This window comes from Parambassis ranga, chromosome 14 (genome assembly GCF_900634625.1).
Source record: "Parambassis ranga chromosome 14, fParRan2.1, whole genome shotgun sequence".
NCBI lineage: Eukaryota > Metazoa > Chordata > Actinopteri > Ambassidae > Parambassis > Parambassis ranga.
This window is the reverse complement of record NC_041034.1, coordinates 12,760,891-12,784,015: the sequence shown is the minus strand read 5'-3', so window position 1 is coordinate 12,784,015 and position 23,125 is coordinate 12,760,891. Positions and strand designations below refer to the sequence as shown.

The window sequence follows — 23,125 nt, the reverse complement described above, 5'->3', positions numbered from 1 at the left end:
TCAACTCCCTCCAAAGATTTTCTATGGGGTTGAGATCTGGAGACTGGCTAGGCCACTCCAGGACCTTGAAATGCTTCTTACGAAGCCACTCCTTTGTTGCCCGGGCGGTGTGTTTGGGATCATTGTCATGTTGAAAGACCCAGCCACGTTTCATCTTCAATGCCCTTGCTGATGGAAGGAGGTTTTCACTCAAAATCTCACGATACATGGCCCCATTCATTCTTTCATTTACACGGATCAGTCGTCCAGGTCCCTTTGCAGAAAAACAGCCCCAAAGCATGATGTTTCCACCCCCATGCTTCACAGTAGGTATGGTGTTCTTCGGATGCAACTCAGCATTCTTTCTCCTCCAAACACGACAAGTTGAGTTTTTACCAAAAAGTTCTATTTTGGTTTCATCTGACCATATGACATTCTCCCAATCCTCTTCTGGATCATCCAAATGCTCTCTAGCAAACTTCAAACGGGCCTGGATATGTACTGGTTTAAGCAGGGGGACACGTCTGGCACTGCAGGATTTGAGTCCCTGGCGGCGCAGTGTGTTACTGATGGTAGCTTTTGTTACTTTGGTCCCAGCTCTCCGGAGGTCATTCACTAGGTCCCCCCGTGTGGTTCTGGGATTTTTGCTCACAGTTCTGGTGATCATTTTGACCCCACGGGGTGAGATCTTGCGTGGAGCCCCAGATCGAGGGAGATTATCAGTGGTCTTGTATGTCTTCCATTTTCTAATATTTGCTCCCACAGTTGATTTCTTCACACCAAGCTGCTTACCTATTGCAGATTCAGTCTTCCCAGCCTGGTGCAGGTCTACAATTTTGTTTCTGGTGTCCTTTGACAGCTCTTTGGTCTTGGCCATAGTGGAGTTTGGAGTGTGACTGTTTGAGGTTGTGGACAGGTGTCTTTTATACTGATAACGACTCCAAACAGATGCCATTAATACAGGTAACGAGTGGAGGACAGAGGAGCCTCTTAAAGAAAAAGTTACAGGTCTGTGAGAGCCAGAAATCTTGCTTGTTTGTAGGTGACCAAATACTTCTTTTACTGAGGAATTTACCAATTAATTCATTAAAAATCCTACAATGTGATTTTCTACATTTTCTTTTCTTATTTTGTCTCTCATAGTTCAGGTATACATATGATGGAAATTACAGGCCTCTCTCATCTTTTTAAGTGGGAGAACTTGCACAATTGGTGGCTGACTAAATACTTTTTTTCCCCACTGTAATATAATTACAGATCACTGAGGGGGGGGGGGGTGTTTTAGCCTTTCAGGAGGTAGTGTTTGCCCATCCTCATTCTCTCCATGCTTAACCATCACAGCTCATTGAGTTTTCCCAGCACAGCTCATAGTAGCGTGTGTGTTCAGTCTGGAGTCTCTCTGCTGTAAACTCTTGTTAATGTATTAATAAGCACACAGCGACACAGAGCACCAAACAGCTGAGCTCCAGTACTGGTTGTGGTTTCACAGCAGTCAAAGAATGTCCTGTTTATTCTGCTGTGACTTTAGAAGTAAAACATACATTAAAAAAATAAATACTGCTTTAGAGATTTGTCATTGGATCATAGAAGACTGTTCTTGTATCTTGAGTGCAATAAAAATTGTGCAATAACAACTGATCTCTTTAACCTGTTGTCTGTAGGAAGCAGTGATTCTGAGTCGATGGAGGTGCAGCTGAATGACTAGAAAGAGGACGTTTAGTGCATGACTGACATATAGGAAGTAAGCCACAAAAACAATTTTGTTTTCCTATCTTTTTTTTAACCCTGTAAATGATGCTACTGCTGTTTGCACACTACACAGTTCAGAGCTTCCTCAGCATTTCTTTGTATAATTTGCAATTAATGCCTTGGAAGTGCTAGAAAGCAACTGATGTGTGCACATTGTCTTTGTAGCATAATTTATTATTGGCTGAAATATTTACTATCCAACATGAAACAATTTATATTATGATCACAAATTTAGTGGCCAAAAGGAATTTGTGAATATAACACAATGTAAAAGAATAACAGACTCTGCAGCAGATAATAGTGCCTAGTATTTTATTTTCCTGAAGACAATTTTCGTACAATAAAACATTTCATTACAATCCAAAATGAAAGTCCACCCAAAGAGAATTCACCTACTGTGTCAATCTATGATCTGGATTTAAATATTACCTGCTGCGATGAACACCTCTCTTCCAGAGCAAGAAACCAAGATGTTTTAATTGTAATATGACAACTTAAGGTGCTTCTTGTTTGTGAGTTCATTTTCAGCATTCAGTGATGGACTTTGCTTCTTGTTTTGAGCACTAGAAGAGAGCAGTTCATTTGATTTGTGGTGTCCCACGCATCAGGTACGCAAACATCATTGATGAATACAAAAACAACCAGCAAAATATTCTAGTAGCCACTGTCTCTAGGTAAAACAGCAAGTTTAAAACGTGATGAGAAAATAAACCAAGTATACTCATGTAATGCTTAATTGTTAGTTGGCTATTGAAAGGACATGATAGCATGGTTAATTTATATTACACCGCTTCCCGACACCTTTGCCGACCTAACGCTGAGTCAACTACGTAGCATATGGAAGTGCAGACAATTACTGAACATGCACTTGTTTAACTGTAGAATATGCAGTTATTGAAGCAGACACCACAGATGTCATTACTACCTATCCCCCTGCCCCATCTATCTACAGCATGTTTTTAACCCTTTAAATACTGTCTCTGTTTGAGGTAAAGTCCCTGCTTTAGCAGTTCAGCCATACTTATTCTTTAGCCTTGCCACAGAATGAAACCATTGCATAATTATACTATGAAAGCAGTGACAAAAACAGCCCCAAATCTCCTCAGGACTATACATATAAACAATCTCTTTACTATTCTATGGAGCCATTCAATCCAGCTGCAGTCCGTCATCTGTAAGAGTATTTTCTGATCAAGAAAACAGTATCGCACATTGTGAGCAAACAGAGCCTAAAGTGACCCTGCTATAAAGTCCCTGTCATACCAGCAGCCTTCAGGGGCTCTTATATTGCTTTTACATTGTCAGCAAGTGACCATCCATGAGGTCACATAGTCCTCAATTGCATTAAAATAATCTAGTGGTGTCACAACATCAATGGACACTGGATATGCTGCATGATTAACTAACTGCTAGAACACAGTAAATATCCCTTTACCAGGCTGATTACGCAAGTAGGATTTATTTCTGACTGTTATTCTCACCATCATCATCATTAAATCTGTCAAACAGAGGTCAGTTAGCATGGTAGTCATATAAACATCACAAAATTGGCTTTGTGTCACTGAAGTCCCTCGCTTTTGGAGCCACTTAGTTCCTGTTTTTAGTCTGTGTGGCAGTGGATCGGATATAAAAAAAAAAATGTACAGTCTCAGCATATCCCTTTGACTCTTATCAAACCTATCACCAAATATCAGCAGTGCCATAAAAGAACATAGTTGTCAATTTTCTTCCCATATGAGATGGCAGCTAATAAGAAAAAATACCATTACATGACCATTTCTTATCCAATTTGTACATACTTAACACTATTATATACCATAGAAATATATAAATATTATAAAATGTCTTTATTACTATGAGCAAGCATTGGCATGCTATGTAATTTCAATGAGCTCTATTTCTGCTGTAGTCATAAAATCAGTACATTACAGGATAGAGACAAGGTTTTAGCAACTGTGTATATGTGTACAAAAAGCCGAACAGGAAGTGATAATTTGGCTATTTATGCTGCCTGTCTCGTTGAAATGAGGGATGCTCAAATTAGCTATGTGGCAAAGAATGTGAATAACATGTATGAGACTGAGTTTGGAACTGTGTAACAGTCATACTGGAGGCTAATTGAGGCCAGTTTGGTATAAGTATACTTCCCTTTTCACAATTTGTCCAGAACACACTCCCTTGGAGGCCAGCTTTAAGGGGAGTCTATCATCTGTCTTGAAGGGGAAACCATACTGCTGCAGGACGGTTAGGTGATGAGTGTGTGGACACTGGAGAGGCCATCATGACGATGGGGCATTCTGGTTCTGGTATATGGATGCCTTGTCTTTCAAAAGGGCCAGACATAGATGGCAGCTCCAGCTCCCTGGGACCCAAACAAAGAAGAGTGTCAAACATTTCTAGCTGTTAGTTTGACACCACCATCTTCTCTCCAATACATTTGAGTTTTACTTTTGGTATTAACTCAATGTGTAAACTTAGTCTCTCTATGTGGACTTACCCTCTGGAGGTTCAGACATAGGGGGGTTGAGACAGTACATGTGGTATCCTCTATCACAGTCATCACAGAACAGAAGCTGATCCTGCACAAAATGGGACAACACTGAAATCCTCTGTACAAACTCTATCCTAGTAATGGTTAGTACGTCAGCATGGCAAACTCACATCATTCTCTGAGGTGCCACACATATTGCAGCATTTGCACTCTATGCACTGCCAGCGGTACGTCTTCACGGCAGCCATCATTACAGGAGTGAACTGCAGGCAGGAGGGATGGCCTGCATTAAAGAAAATTAAAGGTGTCAACACTTTCTTTGCTATTCTTACAAGTAAACAAATAGTGTTTTTCTTGTTGCTTTCGGCCTTTTCTGGCACGTACCTGAGCGACCACAGTCGGAGCAGGACACCAGCTCCTCTGACTGGCCAGTCTTGTGATTGGTTTTGGAGTCCCCCAGGCAGAAGTCACAGTAATTATTAGGCAATGCAAGGCCATCTGGACCTTTTTTGGGAGCTAAAAAAAACACAAGTGTTCAGTTATTCAAAAGTACAGCCAATGACTGACCAGCTGCGTAATGATTTTAGACATAAAACCTCTGACATATCCTTGAGTGTTTGCTGCTTACTTTTTGGCTCCTCGGGCAGCGGCAGGGCAGGCTCATTGATTTCCATGTCTTCCTTTTCCTCGCCCTCCTCATCAGCCAGGTGGGAGTGGGCGTAGTGGTAACTCAGGCCAGGGCGGTTCTTGTAGCGCTTCCCACAGACTGCCACCAAAACCAGAAGACACATGTATGAATATGAAAACAAAGAACAATCAAGTCAAGAGCATTGTGTCAAGTCAGTTGTGAAAATTAATTTATATTACAAATTATACTAATAATGCTGCTCAGCATAACCCTTTGAAAGACCATTCAGGCACACATAACCCAACAACAAATTAGATCTGTGCAATTTTGCCCCGACACCCTGAGTGGTGCAGCTGTAAACACTGACAGGTTTTATGTGGTAAAAGTGAAATCAGGAATCCACAGGTTCCCATGGTCTCATCAGCCATCCTGACATAATATACAAGAGATTAAAGAGAGAAAGAAAGTTTCAAGGAAAAAAGAAGAACTTCATGCTTCAAAGAAATTTTTAAGTTTCATCACATCCTCTTTGCTGGTAGAAGCACGGAGTTAAGACAAGTCACACATCTGCAGTTAGTAAATTAGGTGCAGAGGTGTGTTTTATTGACACTGACCTAACTTCATCCATTTAAACCAACTCTGATTGCACTGACACGGACTAATGACTGTGCAGTCTCATTTTGGCTCAATGCATCCATCCTATTTGATTGACATTTAATTTGAAATATACTAATAGTGGCATAAAGGAAGACTGAGATTATTTATGAAGGATTTACCAACTTCAATGAGAACAAGGATTCTACTGTGTGAAGCATGTGGGATGTTTGTCATGAGATAAAACTCAGTCCTTCTTTCACTTCCACTTTTTTCTTATTTTCATTTCCTCTAAAGGCTAAAAAAGTTGCTGGTACAACTGTAATCTGACAGGAGTGATTATTGTTTGGGAGACATCTATACCCATGCCAAGAGGTTGTGTACAAAAGCAGAAGCAATTTGAAAAAAAAAAAAAACATTCCTCAAAGAGTCAAGCAGGCATCCAAAACCAAAGCAGAGGCACTCTAAAACATGAAAGGAGACTTAACAGGGTGCAGAGGTGGTGGTGAGGGTGGAAATGGGCATAAAGACAAAAAGAAAAAGCACAGAGGGGAAAAACTGTGGCAGGATCCAGCTTCTAGCTTAGCTAAATATGTGGGAAGTTCAGAGCCAGATTGGATGGGAGAAATTACTTTCATGGGCCACAGCTTATCTTCTGTAAGCTGACAAGGCTCATAATGTGGGACTGATTACAGACTACAGTTACACTGAGGTGTATAATAACATGGTGCTGACCTTTTCTAAACCCAGTTAATTACATTTAAGTAAATTGAGTAGAACAGAATGCTTAGCCTATGAACTGATCTACACAAAGAGCAAACACAGAAAAATAAAAACAGGCAGTGAAGACAAAGACAATGGCAGACTGGAGTGAAAAAGAAATGAATATACCTCTTTCAGAAGGTTTTGAATTATGCTTTTGTTTGATAGTGTCTGAAAGAGAGAAGAGAAGAAGAAGAAAGAGCACAAGCAAGACTCAGAGAAACAGGCTCATAGACTGACGGAGAGGATCAGTCAGCCGGTTGTCAATGCTCGACTAAAGCTTCACAAAGAGGAAAAAAAACACTTAGCAGTACATAGTCTGACAACACCCAAGAGGTGAGAGAAACACTAGCCTTCTGCACATGGAAAGATACAATCACAAAAAGAACTGCTGAGCCTAAACTAGCATTATAAATATCAGGTGTAAGAAGTCAAAACAGCAGAAAGAATGGAATCCAGAAAACCATGACAGATGATAGAGAATGAGTACAGCTCTTAGCATCTGTAGTGACCCCCAACTCTCAACCTCAGTGCATCTGTTCTACTCTCACTCATCAGGACTCACTGTCGCAGGCGTACGGCTTGTCTCTGTCCTCCAGTGCTGCCGTATCCAGCTTCTTCCTGCTGCTGCCCACTCCTCGACCCTGTGGATATCATCAGAGAGAGGCTGGGACACGCACACTAAACACGGTCCGGATTGAGAATATAAACAGATGTTCTTTACCTTTCCTTTCCCTTTGCCTCTTCTTTTAGGTGTGTCTTCCTCATAGTCCTCATCATCAAGGTCATCAAGGAAGTCATCTGGTTCAAGGATTCTCTTTATTAGGCAGGACGAAGGATGGAGTGAGTGTTTTTTTAAGAAACGGACCACACAGTCAAAATTCAGTGAGAACAAGCACCTTTCTTATCCTGGCAGCAGGGTTTAGGCCTCCGGTGTAATCACTCATGTTTGAGTCCTCCTCTGATCCACGAATGTCTGCAGATGTCCGTTTGTCCAAGGACTCCCCCCTCAGCAGGGCCTCCAGGCTGCTGCCATCCGAGGACAACAGCGCATCCTTCTTCAGTCCTAAATCTAACTCTAGGAATGAAAGGAAACACAAAACATTACATTTCAAACATTGTATTCCTCTTTGCTTTTTGTGGTATACAATCTTCAGCAGGTAATTGTGCTCGTTACTTATGTCTGATGCGTATATTATCTCATTCAGGTATGAAGAAAACACACTAGCTCAAATTAAAATACATCCAAAAAAGCCTCTCATAAAATAAATCATTATTACAGACAGCTCCATACCTTTTGTATGTCTTTATTAAAGGCTGACATGATAACAGAGAGAAAGAGCCAAGCTTGTTGTTGTGGTACCTGACTTGACGGGAGGGAAGATAAGCCTGGGGTCTTCTGGAGGATGAGATCTCTTTTTCTTCCTCCACCTCCTGGAGGGGTAAGTGTAGAGCTGTCCTGGAGCCATGCCTGAGGAACAGCACAAGAGATCCATCTATACAACTCCCAACCTATCACTTAAATACAAGACAGATTTTTGACATGCTAACCCAAGAATACATTTTTTTTTTTTTACATTTTTTAAGTTAAAACTGTTGTTACAAATGACTTATCTACGATGATGTGCCATTGAAAATGTTTAGTGTCTCACCTGGTCCCCTGTGTCTCTTTTCCATCCAGATATAGCAGCTGCTCTGAGCCACACCCGTCTGGGAGTCGAGGAACGGCATTCGCACGCTCCTCTCAGCACAGAGCCTGGCGTTGTAGTTGTGACACTGCTCCATGGCATCTCTGTAGTACTGCTCGCCTAGCCTGGCAAAAGAAAACCAGAGCAGATGCTGCTTATTATGGCCAAAAAAACAAATATCAACAGGTGTGGCTCCTCCAAAATCAGTGCAGCCTGTCTTTATCTGAACGATAGATGTATTTTTCCCGCTTGTCGCAATACAACATCTTTATATTTCAGTCGAAATTATTAAAAAAGTGCAACAGCAGTTGTTTTTTGTTGTTGGCACAACAATAACAAAGAACTTGATAGTCAGCACAGTCACAAGTGTGCTGTGTTTTCAGCATAAATACTACAACAGTGCTGTATATTTGCTTCATTTGAGAAAAGCTGAAGGCGCCAACTATTTAAATAGAGACAGGGAAGCTCAGACAGACATCTTACTGTCTCTTAAGTCAAGGACAATGGGAAATAAAAACAACACACGTGTCATCTGTGAACTGCAGCTATTGAAGCTGTCAGGGTGCCCAGAGCAACTGCAACTACTTCTTGATGAGAGAAAATACTATGTGGTTTAAAGCAGCTGCTCACATACTTCAGTCTTCAATGAAAGATTTCATTATTCAAGACCTTGTTATCACATAATGCGGCAGTGTTTGGTTGAATGGAAACTAGCTTTACTTTCTACCTTCTTCTAGAGCAATATTAAAACTGTGTGTAACAGTCATATGTGTAAATTCTTCACATTTTGACAGCATGATTATTATGGTTCATATTATTAATATTATTATATTAGCCTGATGCAATGGGTAGATCTTTTGAACCATATTTTCAATTCCTTTAAGTTAACTATTATTGACGCTGACAAAGACAAGTTGGAAGAAACTTAAATATTGTGTTTTTTAATTCTGCATTTTAACACATCCCGGTTAGTAAAAGGTTAAGTTGTTTAAAATGTTCTCTAGCAGTTTGCGCGGCACCAGATGAATATTAGACAAGAGGAAATGGAAGCACGTTTGAACACAACCGACTTCAGGTCAACCAAACATTAAACTTAACACTTTCAAAGACTTTCTATTCGCTTATCAGAGAAAAGGGTAACTGCACTGGCTATTATGCTGAGTCTGGACATGACAGGAGTGATCTTTCACGCCACGTCTTTCATTCATTCTCAACTAGTCAGCCACTCTAGTCAGATCTTCAGCCTGCGCTAACAACGTTGGACACAACTACACTCTCTTTAGCTTGTTAGCGTGCGAGCCACCTAGCTGCTCCACTCAACTGACGTTAGCTCCACGACAGCCGTCTGGCTACAAAGACACAACAAGTAACCACAATATCGCTACAAATACACCGAAGGTCAAACCGTCACATGTTTAACTACACAAACTCGTGATTCATGTTTCAAAAATGTCAGCTGCGTGTCAGCTAACTTACACTTCCATTCCAGGATGTGAACAGACACGACGCTCCGACACCGTTGGCTAACCTTTATAAGTCAGTTAGAATTCTGCTAAGCTAGCTAGCGACAAAGTCAGTGGCTGTATGATCGTGTACCCGTTATGATGTGTGTCACTATCGCAGCTAAAAAGTATGTAGAATTGAATAGTACTTACAGTTTGACAACATTCTCAACAACAGCTGCCATCTTGCTTTGATACACGGGGGAAGTGGCTGTCGGGTAATGTGTGCCCTCTGTCAGGACTTGTAGGCAGCACAGACGGTGTGGTAGGTGTATAAAGCAGGAAACATCAACCTCCGCGCCACCTGCTGGTGGCCCCTTGTCATTGCAATAGACTTTAAATATTACAAAGCTGTAAATCTTACCGTTATATACAATAAAATGTTATAATCCTCAAAACACTGGTGTTTAAATTACTCTTCTGCCATTTATATATTCTTAGATATAAATGGCACATAAAACTATAGACTATTTACATGAAGATGGGCTACACAGCTACCCAGAAAGGAGCCAAAGCATTTGGTGTGCCACCTGGTGGCCAGCTACAGTAAAGGTCATGAGGCCTAAAACTAAAAATAATCCTCAAATGACACATATGTATATACACACACACACACATATATATATATATATATATATATATATATATATATATATATATATACACACACACACATATATATATATATATATATATATATATATATATATCCTATGTAGGGCAGATAGAGAAGGAATGTCAATTTTCATGTCATTTTAATTACACAAATCTGCAAATCTTAGTCCATACATTAAATAAAAAAATTACTGACTTTGGAAATTACACACTGTGTATGTACATATACAAACTAACCATACCTGTGATGCTGGAGTTCATTTCAACAGCTTAGTTTGTAAAAATAGATTTAAAAATAAAAACTGAAAATATTTTGAACATGCACGCTTTTGAATTTAATTCTACAGAAACCTCTTGGTTAAAAATGGCAGCTTCAAATATTTCCAGTATAAAAATATCTATCAACTAAAAGCATTACATTTAAAAAGATTGGCAACAACACTGTTACTGATTAAACCAGGTTTTATTATTCCTAATATTAGATGTAGATACACAAGTCAACAAACATTATTTTCGATTTGTAATGAAAATGCTCCACAGCACACTGACATCGTGTGGAAGGGTCTGGTATTACAGACATGTACCTGAAAATGGACAGCAGTTATAATTTTTGCAATAAGTTGCATTAGTAACAGTAGTAGTAATAGTAACAACAGTAGCAATAATGATAATAATAGGAATTAATAATAGTAGTGGTATTAACAACTCTGAATTACAGAGGAAGGAAAAGACATTCGTCAAAAGTGATGAGAAACGAAGGTAAGGTGGACAGGCTTATCAAATGCTGCAAGACAGACCACTGGATGAAAAAATACAAGCTCCCACTAGACAGCAAATATCCTGCCTTCTTCTAAAAAAGGAAGCTCAAATTGTCACCAGTCTGTTTTCACTCATATCGAATACAAGTACAAGTGGTTTTTATTCATGGTTACAAGTACTATCAGAACCAAAAAAAAGTATCTCTTTGACATCAATAATACATACTTTCCATGTTCTGGTCAAAGCTCACCAGTAGCACAATGTTATTTTAAAAGGATGCCATATGCAACATCGAATCACAGCCAGCTGAGGACATCTTCCACAAGACTGGATTGCCAGGGTCATTCTGCATTAATGATACAGTCCAGTATTTATGTGTGAATGTGTGTATGAAAGAGAGAGAGAGAGCTTTTGTACAGAATGTCAAGTATGAGAAATATTTTTGCTTCACATGACCAATTTGGCCAAACTAATTTGAATCGTTCACATTCAAATGAGCTGATAAGAAAATACACTGTGTGACCTTTGACCTACCCGACATCAGCTGGATGCTGAGTCAGATGTTTGGAGTAGAGAGAAAGCAGCTGACCGCTTATCCACTCCTCCATTCAAAACTGTGCAGAATATACGCAAAACATGCGCTGGCTCACTTATGTATGCTTCCTCGTTCCCAGATGGGAGCTTCATCAGAGAGGTGGGATTTTTTTTTTCTATCTGGTGGGACGTCCACCAGATAGAAACAAGGCAAGTTTGGATCTGCTGTTAACAGTCCACCTGTTTCTCTGACTTGACTCATTTGGAACTGAAAAAATAAGGCCATCCTGTTTAAACTTACAGCGGGTTGTGCTATTACAAGTTTGACATTCCTCCAAAGCATGGTACACACACCCAGGCAATTATTATCTTCAAAGAGTTACTTTCAAAATGTAATTTAATTACAATTTGCAGCCTGCAATTTGTGTACTGCCATACACAGCAAACTACACTTGGCTTGAACCAATTCAGTCGTCCCATGATATGAATGCAAAGTTGCTCTACTGTCTACATTCACAATATACTTTAAGTCCTTGCATGTACAGTACTACACCTATTACTGTTACATCATTTGTAGCATATTATGATTTTCTTGTTTTATTACAACTTCCAATCAAATAAAATTAGTGTTCTCCAATCCTGAAAATGAAGTGATCTCAAGTTTTCAGAGTACATCAACACAGAGGAGAATAGATGGCAATGATTGGACACACACAAGTATAAACCTAGAAGAGGTCATGCCACATATGCAAGCTCATCAAAGAAAATGAACAACTTTTTCCTCTGCCACTGCTACTGAAGGAGCATTGTACCTGCATGTAACATACACTGACATACATTAGGTCATTGCCACAGGGCACATTTTTAACATTCTCATCTTCTGACTAAGAAAACGACCCCTAAACCTGTTTGAATGGAGAGAGGGTTGTTTAAAAAAAAAAAAAAAGGTTCAGTGTAGTGGGTACAAATAAGGCTCAAGCTCTGCCAGAAAATGCTTCTTCACCCACCATCCAATCTCACTTTCACACCCCTCATTCACTTCACCTGAAATGAGATCTCTCAGCTGTCTGTCTTGCTCGCATCTTTGCCGTCTGCCACAAAAATGTGCTTCAGCTTTTTTATCTACAAAACTGCCCCCATGCCTTCACACCAGTAGATAGATAGAGAGAACAAAAATAGATATTAGAACACTAAAACAGAAATAATAGCTGTCTTGAGGAACATCATTGGTAATGTCAGCTTACATAAAACCAACAGAAAAGAGCTAAATTTAAGAAAAAATTGCATTAATATTACTTTGTGTTTGTGTCTGATTTTTGTCTGCATTTCAATTCCAAAGAACAGCATCCATCTGGCCATGTTTTATCAGGAATAACATAAACATGCAAATTCCACAGCACCACAACTCACACACGCACACACGCGCACTAGAAAACTAATCTTCTCCGCTTTGTACAGAAAAAAAAAAGAAAATTGAAAAATCAAGCAGAAAAGATCACTCAAAAGAAATAATCAAATACAGGCAAAATTAGATCAAATAAAAAATAAAACCACTTATTAAATATATATATATATATCATTTTCCCAATGAAACTTGTGATCACTTACTGCACACTGCTAAAATTTCATGAGCTTTATTCTCAAAACACCTCATTCCCAAAAAAAAAGAAAAGAAAAAAAAAAACATACAAGGGCAAGCCCAACATTCTGCACTAGTTTAACCAAATTTGTTTCTCTCCACAACATAAATTGAGATTATCTACTGGCAAATTAATTAGTTTGTGTTCTCAAACCAACAATTGCAAAATATAAATAGCAATAATAATATCAATAATATTGATTAGGTTAATAACATCAATACCAAGAACAGAAAAAGAGACTGATGCGATCAAAAGAGAGTGTTTAAAAGAGAAAATGAAACCAGAGTGCAGCAGAGTGGAAAGCCACCATCCATGTAATAGAGACACAGCAGCATAATGGCTCAGCTAGTAAAGCAAGACGAGCCAGTGTGGTGGACTGGAACTGAACTGGGCCTGCATCCCTGATAATGCCAACCTCACCTGTTACAGACTCAAAATACTGAGCTCTGCTGCTCTGAAAGAGGATGATGACTTTCATTGGTGGGTACAGCTTAATGTGAAGTAGGATTGGATGAGAAAAGGACAAATGATGAGGGAGAGAATCCGAAAGAAAGAAAAAAAGTATTCTGTAAGCCATATGATGCAGCTGTCAACATACTCCTTAGGGTCTGCACTGAGACCAGTGTGTTTGTACTGTATGACCTGTTTGCACTTTCTTTCCTGCCACAGTCTGTTGAAATTATGACAAATGTAGTTTCCATTGATGATTTTACAACTGTCTTATTTCTTTTTGCCAAAGAAGCTGAACCTCTTCTCGCGATCCTTCTCTTTACCCTCTTTATTACGCATAGTGACACCTCCGGCATCACCCGAGCTGGGAGAGATGGGAGGCATCGTCATTGCGCGGCTGATAGCCCGCGGGGCTCCCGGCGAATCGTCTGAACCTTTTGGAATGGAGCCGAGGATGGAATGAATCCAGGAGCTCATTTCAGCCTTGTAACAAACAAAAATATTAGATTATTTCTCCAAAAGGACAAAAACATTATGTGCATTTATTTATTTATTTTGTTAGCACAGCTATGTTGTGTAAATCTCACCTCATCCTTTGCTTGGAACAAGAACTCTTTTCCATCTCCTAGCCTGCAGACACAGGAGTTGAAGAATTAACATGGTCAGGAATAAATATTTAAAAAAAATCTAATATTATTTATTGTCTAGTTTTCCACAACTGCCTGCTTTTATTAGATCTAATCAGTTGTGAGTAATCTTTACTCAGAAATTATTCTTACCTGAGCTTAAATACATGTTTCCTCTTCTTATAGTCATGTGCTATTTCACATACAGCCTCTCCCAAACTGATAGGTACCTCTCCATGGTATGGAATGCCATTGCTTGCACTCTTGTTGTCTTTATAGAAACCAAGACTTCCTTTTCTTAGAACACAGTATACATTCTGCCAAGACCTATGGAGGCAGAGAAAAGGGTCAGGAGGATCTTCCAGTGAATTAGTGAATTTTAAGGGACAATTGCTGTCTTTCAATTCTGTTGCTTCAATGTGACCAGTTTCCCACTAAAGCCCAATAAATCTCAAAAGACTTTGATAAGAAAGTAAGAGACAAACAACCATGTTGTCAACTGGCCTCTCTCTAAGCTCATACACGTTCTGACCTGCTAGCAGCCTTTTTGTTATGGGACTCCATCTCTTGTTTTCGACAGAGCATTCCCTCCATAGTCTCTGGCTCAGACTCAGCTCCTCCTCTACTTGGTAACGTAGCAGACGCCTCGAGGCGAGAAGACGCCAGCCCACTGTCTCTACCTGGTCCATTCACCGATTCAGACTCCGAACCCTGCTCAATACACAAACATGGTGGTAAGGAGGTAGAAAAAACAAATACAAACTTGACTACATAGAAGCAGTGAGTTGCAATGCAGGTACAGGAATACATGAAATGCCATGATGATGTTTGCTTTGATGGTACTGTGTAATTACATGACAGAGTTCAAAAGGTACACATAGTTACACAGAACACCGACGTGACATAGACAGCTTACAGTCATTCATGAGTAAAGACATAATTCAAAGTATACGTACATGTGGGAAACATTACATCTATTATTTATATTTACTTTAAACAAACAAAATATATTTCTACACTGAAACACACAAACACAGACCAAAGCTAAGACAACAAACAGCTACTGCCCAACACTAAAGAAAATCCAACGCACAACAGGATTCCTCTCTCCATACTCCAGTAGTATAATACTTCTTTCTTTCTTTCTTTCTTTCTCAAAAACTCCTTTTCAACAAAGACTCCATCAAAGAACGTTCACATTCAAAGTTAGTACACACACATAGGTCAGGAGAGACTAAAACAAGCTACATATAAAGAAACACTGACCAATTACAATTATCATAACATTTACTCCGGGCTACACATTTACAGTCACGCCTGTCCTGGTCAAGGTAAGCACATATACAACAGATTCAACGTGTTTAATCCATGAAAACAATGTGTTCATGAATCTGCATCATGCCTTGCCACAGCAATGAAACTGTGTAACTGATAAATAATAAAGCGATGGTTGCATTTGTGACAGAGAGCAATGGTTTTTCAATAATAGAAAAAAAGGCACTGCAGTTGACCAGGAGCTGAGCGGAGGCTGTGACGAGGGCGAGGGGAAGCTACAGGGATGGTCGCAGCTTGGTACTCACACGCTCAGGCTGCTTTGGTCTACACACACGTTTAGGCTCTGATTTCTTTCCCAATGACAACGATAGCGATAACGACTGCTGGTGAAAACGCAATGAAAAAATGTTAAGAGGTTTTTCACAGTGGCAGAAATGTGAAGGTCGTGCACTCCTGAACAAGTCCTCTCTTCTCTGCATAGGTTTTTATAGTCACTCTCAACAAGCAGCCGGTGTAGACTGCTGTTATCCACTGAAACATATGAAGTCACCAGGTGCAGCTGCTAGTAAAGACATCTACTAACATCTTATAAAATTATGACCAGATCCAATTCTCCACCATACAGGAGTCTTATGCAGTTGAACAGAGCTGTGTATGAATTTCTTACTCTAAACCCATGCTTACACAAAATGTGATTCCACATTTTAGACTTATTTGACATCTGAAACAAGCATTGGTGACATAATCCTATTCCATAAGTGAAATATAATGGCCACCTTTTCTGTTAATAAAATAAATAGTAAAGTAATTAGATATATAGAAAATACATCTATATAATATTAAAACAATATTGTTGAATGTAGTTGAACAGACAGAGACATGGACACACAATCAGAAACATTTACATTATGTGTGTGTGTGTGTGTCATAAATAATAATAAATAACTTTATTCTGAATTAAATTAAATTGATTGCAACTTTTGTCTTGATATTTTGCCAAAAAAAACAATATTAGTTAGATCATAGTGGATCATGGTGATGTTAATCCAATTTTTATTCAATTCTCTAACTAACTTAGGATTGAGTTAATATTTATACAAGTCCATCTCATTACACATGAGATGAGGCAAGACAACATGGATATGACATGACATGGTAAGTAACATTATAAACCAGGCTCTGCTTACCACACAGCAGACACACTGATCTACTGGTCTCACCTGAGATGTGTCATTGTCACTGTGTACTCCATTCACTGACACTGATTGATTGAGCGTGGTTTGGTCCAGACTGGTTCTGTGTTTGAGAGAAAATTATTGAACTGAAAAAATAAAAGGTCTGTACAACAACCCCATGGTGGTCAAGCTAAACTCCCCCTCTTGGTTTACCTGGCTGCAGAATCATGTATTTGACTTTCAGTCTCAGACTGCCCAACTTCTGCGGGTGGGGGTGTAGGAGGTCGCCGTGCTCTTTCCTCTTCCTCTCTCCTCCTTTGGATCTCCTGCTCCTCCAGCTAAAGAATGAAAATTTACTAGTGTTATCTATTTGTAATGAGTGAAGACTCCATACTTGAATCAGACAACAACCCGTTTCTAGCAGTCCACTCAAAAATAAAGCACATCTCTCTACTTACTGTAGTGAGTTTCTCCAGCAGAGAAAAGCGTTCTTCCCAAGCTGTAGCAAGTTTCTCAAAGGCCTCATGACGCTTAATTAGGCTCTCTACCTCATCCACATTTGAGCCCAGTTCTGCTGCTCTAACCAGAGGTTCTTGCCCTGCCAACCATGACTCCGCCACATAGGCATCACGTCCAAACTGCAACACTTCTAGAACTGAGATGGACACAGAGGACAGAAAGAAATTGTCAGGTGCACATCTAGTAATTCACTCAGGTCCCAGAACAAAAAGCATGAGTCTCTAATTTCATAGAGAACACTGTAGAGGCAAAAAGAGGCAACAATTTCTAGAAATGTCCTGTACAAACTTATTTCCACTGAGTATGAATTGTTGCACAGTATCTGGTCTTACAGGCCTCCAAACTAGGTTTGTACTTTATCTGCCATCTCTAGCCTGTACCAGCATGCCTTTATCAATGTGCCCTTTAGAGTCTGCATCACATTATATTTAATGTTCCCTTATGCCTACTCTAAAACAGGTAAAGCATGCATACCAATTTGTAAATGATCCATCTTGTCTTGCCACTTTTTGTTGATCTTATCTCTCTTTTCCTGAAGTTGAGCCAGTTTCTCTCGGATCTGTAAAACAAGGAGCATTCAGTAGGAACAGAGTTGCATCTTTGGGCAGACATTAATTATCTGTCTTTGTAGCTATACAATGTGTTACCTGAGATACTACATAGATAGAACTGCAAACACGACCCATGGTAATAAATACCTCATCAGCTGCATAGTGATTATTGTTGACAAGAGTATTTCCCATCTCAATACAGGCAGTAAAGCTGTCTGCCCTGGTCTCAATCTCTGATTTGATGTCTTGATGATTAGCTATGACTAACCCTGCAGAAGATACATCTCTGAAAAAACAGAAAGGAAAAAAGGTTAGTATAAATATATCTGCACATCTGACAATTGCATAATTCATTACAGTAACTGGAAAATTATAATGACAGTCACCTGGGGCTGTCATGTGCATCAATCTGCAAATTAACACCATCCATCCAGAGCATGAGGTCTAGCACCATGTTGAAGAAGCGGAATTTCTCCACAGTGTCCAGCAGGAGGAGCCTTCGAGCCTGACAAGCCTCATGCAGGCCCTCCCAGGCTGAAGTCACAGCATGTTCACTCCTGTGAATGTCATCAGCTTTCTCACCAGCATAGGCCTTCTGTAGCCGTGCTGCATCATCCTGCACTTGGTTCACCTAAGAGTTCAAAGAGTAACAGGAAAATTCAGTATTCTGTTCACTTGTTAAAACATGAGATTTATTTATTATGAAAACCTACCTGTCCACTGAGGGCCTGGATATCATGTTCGAACGTGTTGTGCTGTCTGTGTAGATGCTGGACAGTGTTAAGATCACGGCCAAGATCAGAAGGCAGCGCCTCCTTCTTTTCCTTAACACGCCCAAGCACCTCCATGGCATCCTGATGGAAGCGGTGCAACTCATAGGAAGCGGCCAACATTTGTGTGCGTGTATCTATTAGTTCTAGCAGGTCGGCCCAGGCCTCGTTTAAACCATCCTTCCACTCAGCAACACTTGCATTCTCTGGATGACCTGACTCAATCAGGTCATCTGCTAGCCCATTTACACCATCTACACGTTCTTGGCCAATAGTGCTGGTATCACGAGCAAACTCCCGAAACTTGTCCCTCAGCATCTGTAGAAAGAAAAATCAGGCAAATGGGACCAACATAATTAATTCAGCTAAATTTCCCAGAGCCTCTGTGCCTCCAAAGCATATGACTGAGAAAACTCACTGTGACATGTTCATAGTCCTGTCCTAGCTCATGGGAGCCAGCAACCACCTCCCTCTCAGCAATCCACTGTTCCAGGTCATCTACCTCACGCTTCAGCTGTGTCAGCCGCAATCTTTCCTGAAGGCGCCCACGACGCTCCTCAGCAAGATCTTTCAGGCCTGCGTACAGCTTGTCAACTTGGGCTTGTCGTAAGGTAATTCTCTCACTAAAAATTAAAGCAAATCCATCCATCCATCTTTGTTCAGATGAAGGAATGTGTCAGAATCAGTTGATATGCAAACAGCCTGTGTGCTCTTACCTTTCTGGGTGTTCACTGGTGACCATGAGACGACTGCTGTTGGCCAGCTGGTGTATAGTCTGGGCATAGTCTTCAAGAGCCTGTTCCAGGATTTGGTGCTTCTTGACCATCACTAATGCACTCTGCTCATCCTTTGAGACAAAAAGAAAATAATCAAGATTTCTCAAGAGACACTTGGTTGTTGCAAGATGCAAGAGCAAGTCTGACTTTTACTCAACTCCACTTACCTTAGCTTTCTCTTCTGACATCATGTGTAGCTCCTGCTCTCCCATCCAGGCCTCTGCCTCTGCAGCATCAGCATAGAACTGCTGGGCACGATTGGCCTCCATGAGACGGTCATGCCGCTTATCGGTCTCTGCAATCAGCTGGTCCCAGAGGTCCTTTAGCTCAACAAGGCGGTCCTCTAAAACAGACTGTCTTTCGCCATCCACCTGGCTCTGAGTCTTGCCTCGTCTATGGATGTCATCAATGCGAGGCTGATGGCCCTGGATCTCCTTCTGTAATGTCTGATTCAAAACCAGAGATGGAGACAGATGTTGAGTGTACTGCTAGGCTATCTTCTTAAATATATGTGTAATCGATATTAGTATTAGGTTTAAGAAAAAAAGTAATGAACCTGATTCTTCTTGATTAGCAGCTGTACTGTAGGAAGGTCCTTTCCATGGTCTGTGGAAGCTGCTAGGGGCATCCTCTCTTTCACCCATAGCTAAATGAAAGATAGAACAAACAGAATCTGAGCATGAGATCACAAAAGAAACACTAACATACTACATAACATTCATATCATGTGTTTATCTATAGAGTCAGTAAGGCAAGATGCTCACAATTTCATCCTCAAGATCTCTGTTGAACTGATGTGCTTCTTTTGACGCAAGCAGCTGCTGTCGCCTTAGTCTGAGAGGCTCCTGGAGATTGGAGAAGTTGTCAGTGACACGCCTCTGTTGACCATCAACTTCTGCCAGTCCGGCATCCTCCTGGGACAAAGCTAGAGCCTGAGACTGCAGGGATTGCACCTCCTTCTCTCTGACCTCCATTTGGTGCTCCAGCATCTGTATAGGGACAGCGTGCAGAATTTAGAACTAATTTTGATTGGATTGTCTAGTAGTAGTACTAGTATTATGATTTGACTGCACTTCTTGTATATGTAGACAGATTATGCTTTGCTTGTGCCATGTTGCCTACCTGGTGCTTCTTGAGAAGGATGTTGACACTGGTCAAGTCTTTTCCATAGTCATCACTATGCAGCTGACCCTCCAGGTTTTTCAGCCAGACATCCAGAGCAGAGCAACTCTGCGTAAAAAGTTCTGCCCTGTTAGCATCAAACAAGCACTGAGCCTTGGTACGGGTTGTGCCCTCCAGCTCTTCCCACTGACGCTGAAGGTCCTCCAGGGTCTGCTGGACAACAGGTTTCAGCTCAGGCTTCTCTGCCACCAATGCCTGACCCTCCTGTTAGAGATACAACACAATGACAATGATGAGGTGTTAATTTCATTAATCTGGTGTTTGGGCTACATTACTTTAGACAAGAAAATAAATCAATGAATCTGTGTAGTGTACTCGTGTGGCCACACCTTATCAATTTTGTCCAGCCAGTCTTTGTTGGAGGCTAGCTCTGCCATGAAGGCCTGGTGTTTCTGCCACTTGCTGTGAAGATTTCTGGCCTCATCATAAGACATGTCCTGAGCTGTTAGCATCTTCTCATTGATCCACAATGTGAGCTACAAGAAAGCAAATAACATGAATCATTTTTTATTTAAAAAAAAAACACATAATCTTATGAGTACAATGTGCCATTTCAATTAATCTTCCATTTATGTTAGAATTTTATTTGAATATTTTTACCTCCTGTCCATCTTGGAGGAAGTGCTGAAGTTCACGGTTGTCCTTTAACTTGGTCAGCAATTCGTTTGCAGCTTCCTTATTCTTAAGATGCCTGGAGAAAATAAGTGGATAGCTAAACATCTACCCCTCAAACAACTAATTAAATTAATATTCTTTCTTTTTTCTTTCTTTGTGTGCATATGCTCTGACCTTTCCTGGATTGAGTCAACTTTTTCCTGGATCTTATCAGAGTTTGCATTGGAGTCATTAATGAGGCGCCGTCCAGCCTCCACCACACCAGTTATCTTCTCCTCACTGGCCTCTGTGGTGGTGAGAAAATCTTCATGCTTCTTAATGGCCTCTTCAGCTGCCTGTAGACTATTGGGCATCTCTGTGTGTGACAGCACATACTCCTACACAGAAATAAAAGGAATTGTATTTTAGTTAAGCTTTTTTTCATGCAATTATCAAATTCCAATGATTTTTCTTTTGCCTGTTCTACAAAACATTCAAAATAGAGTTGCCTTTGTAGTAAATAGTATATGTGCTGTCTACACACACACACACACACACACACACACACACACACACACACACACACACACACACACACACACACACACACACACACACACACACACACACACACACACACACACACACACACACACACACACACACACACACACACACACACAGACGCTGTATATATAAAAATTTCCATAGTGATTATAACCTGGCTGTTGAGGAAAGCCTCTGCTTGCTTTGCATCTCTCAGGAATGTCTGGAAATCAAAAGCTTGGGCCAAAAGACTATGGCGGTTCTCCCACATACGACGCAGTTCATGCCACCCTGTGTCCAAAGCCTGGAGCCTCTGGGCCAGGAACATATGCTGGGCATCTGTCTGACCCTGGGTCACCTCTTCACCGACAGCCCGCATCTTCTCATAGTCATCCTTGTAGTTATCCACCTCATTCTTAATGCTCTCATGCTGGGCTAGCAAACTCTCAGCCTCAGGGAGGGAAGTGGGAATGTCCTCTGAGGCCACAGCTGTCTGGGTGCGGGATAGCCAGGACTGGAAGTCATCCAAATCCCTTAGGAAACCCTGCAGCTTGCTGGCTTCACCAAGTGACTCCTCCCGTCGTTTCATGGTGGCGTTCAATTCCTCCCACACTTCTTGAATTTCTGCCAACCGTCCTTGGATCTCTCCAGCCTGATCTGGATGTTCCCTGGCAAGCTTTTCTGCTTCATTCCTCAGGTCATCCAATTTACCCTGAAAGGGGTTGAATAAATATTTAAATGTAGAAATTACAAAACGCATCAGCATGAAGCCGAAAAATCTTAAATTATTTTGCTATTTTTCTTGTTTGTTTAGTTCTTATTCCCAGTCCATTAAAACAACCTCACATGACCTCTTCATACCTGAATAGCTTCAAGGTCCCTCTCCATGCCTGTGAGTTTCCGCTGCAGTGCCATCACTCCAGCCAGGTCATTGCCGAGGCTCTGAGTAGATTCAATCACTTTGGTTTTTTCCTTCATCCAAGTCTGAATCTCATTACATTCAAGATGGTAGTTCTGGATGTTCAGGGCTGACTCAAGATCTTGTTTCTTTTGTCCAGCCAACTGTTCAAACTCCTTCCATCTAGGGATAACATCATATTAAGATTTGAAATGCTAATCACAGAAATGTATTGAAGTACTTCATTTGAAAGGTTGATTTTAGTAAGCCATAAATGCCAGCTCAGACCTGTTGTTGAGCTGGTCGTTTGTCTGGTGAATTTGGTCCTTGTTACAGTTGTCCGAGCTCAGAAGCTGCTCGGCCACTTGGTTCACATCAATGACACGAGTGCCTAGGTTGTTCATCTCAGGTTCCAGTGTCTCAAATCTGCCATCCATCAAATGCCAACCATCAAATTTAAGCCAGTGCTAACTCACTAAGTCTTATTCAAACATTTATTGCAGTGCTTTTATGTACTTTTAAATCTTCTACATGTACATTCTTATCTTCCCTCACACAAAGACTAACCTTTGCTGTACCACTTCCAAGTCCTCCAATTTGGTTGGAATTTCCATTCCATGTAACCACTGCTCCTTTTCCTCCACCCAGAGTTGGCAGGCATCAGCTTCACTGAACATGCGGTAGAGGGCCAGGGCACCTTCCAGAGCTTGCCGACGAGCTGCTGATAGAGACTCCAGTTCATCATAGCGCTGCTCAATAGCTGGTAGGCGACCATCCACCTACAGTCAGCAATAAACAATAATTTAGTATGACAAAGAGCAT

At 40.7% G+C, this 23,125-nt stretch overlaps 2 protein-coding genes across 4 annotated transcripts in view; both read right to left on the bottom strand.

Moving 5' to 3' along the window:
• Window positions 1–2,025: 2,025 nt before the first annotated feature.
• On the bottom strand, window positions 2,026–9,637 carry dpf2 (double PHD fingers 2). 2 transcript variants are annotated; one of them, XM_028421616.1, is made up of 12 exons: window positions 9,547–9,637; window positions 7,856–8,016; window positions 7,567–7,674; window positions 7,103–7,281; window positions 6,928–7,020; window positions 6,769–6,847; window positions 6,333–6,374; window positions 4,848–4,985; window positions 4,604–4,735; window positions 4,390–4,502; window positions 4,226–4,307; window positions 2,026–4,090 (listed from the first exon to the last, which is right to left on the bottom strand). In XM_028421616.1, the coding sequence occupies exons 1-12, from the start codon at window positions 9,576–9,578 to the stop codon at window positions 4,008–4,010; spliced, it is 1,242 nt and encodes a 413-aa protein (XP_028277417.1). In that variant the 5' UTR covers window positions 9,579–9,637; the 3' UTR covers window positions 2,026–4,007. The 2 variants fall into 2 exon arrangements, with proteins under 2 accessions (XP_028277417.1, XP_028277418.1); XM_028421617.1 differs by lacking the exon at window positions 6,333–6,374.
• Window positions 9,638–10,452: 815 nt separating this feature from the next.
• sptbn2 (spectrin, beta, non-erythrocytic 2) overlaps window positions 10,453–23,125 on the bottom strand; it is a 40,124-nt gene continuing 27,451 nt past the window's right edge. For both annotated transcript variants that reach the window (XM_028420745.1, XM_028420744.1), the window contains 24 exons: window positions 22,871–23,082; window positions 22,592–22,729; window positions 22,267–22,486; window positions 21,581–22,117; window positions 21,055–21,257; window positions 20,866–20,956; window positions 20,595–20,741; window positions 20,206–20,469; window positions 19,848–20,072; window positions 19,640–19,729; window positions 19,251–19,529; window positions 19,024–19,154; window positions 18,726–18,930; window positions 18,251–18,625; window positions 17,924–18,168; window positions 17,685–17,823; window positions 17,461–17,545; window positions 16,926–17,122; window positions 16,681–16,805; window positions 16,513–16,588; window positions 14,550–14,728; window positions 14,171–14,344; window positions 13,979–14,021; window positions 10,453–13,874 (listed from right to left, as the gene is read on the bottom strand). In XM_028420745.1, coding sequence (XP_028276546.1) covers window positions 13,662–13,874; window positions 13,979–14,021; window positions 14,171–14,344; window positions 14,550–14,728; window positions 16,513–16,588; window positions 16,681–16,805; window positions 16,926–17,122; window positions 17,461–17,545; window positions 17,685–17,823; window positions 17,924–18,168; window positions 18,251–18,625; window positions 18,726–18,930; window positions 19,024–19,154; window positions 19,251–19,529; window positions 19,640–19,729; window positions 19,848–20,072; window positions 20,206–20,469; window positions 20,595–20,741; window positions 20,866–20,956; window positions 21,055–21,257; window positions 21,581–22,117; window positions 22,267–22,486; window positions 22,592–22,729; window positions 22,871–23,082 — 4,593 coding nt within the window. In that variant the 3' untranslated portion in view covers window positions 10,453–13,661. The remainder of the gene's footprint in view (window positions 13,875–13,978; window positions 14,022–14,170; window positions 14,345–14,549; window positions 14,729–16,512; window positions 16,589–16,680; window positions 16,806–16,925; window positions 17,123–17,460; window positions 17,546–17,684; window positions 17,824–17,923; window positions 18,169–18,250; window positions 18,626–18,725; window positions 18,931–19,023; window positions 19,155–19,250; window positions 19,530–19,639; window positions 19,730–19,847; window positions 20,073–20,205; window positions 20,470–20,594; window positions 20,742–20,865; window positions 20,957–21,054; window positions 21,258–21,580; window positions 22,118–22,266; window positions 22,487–22,591; window positions 22,730–22,870; window positions 23,083–23,125) is intronic.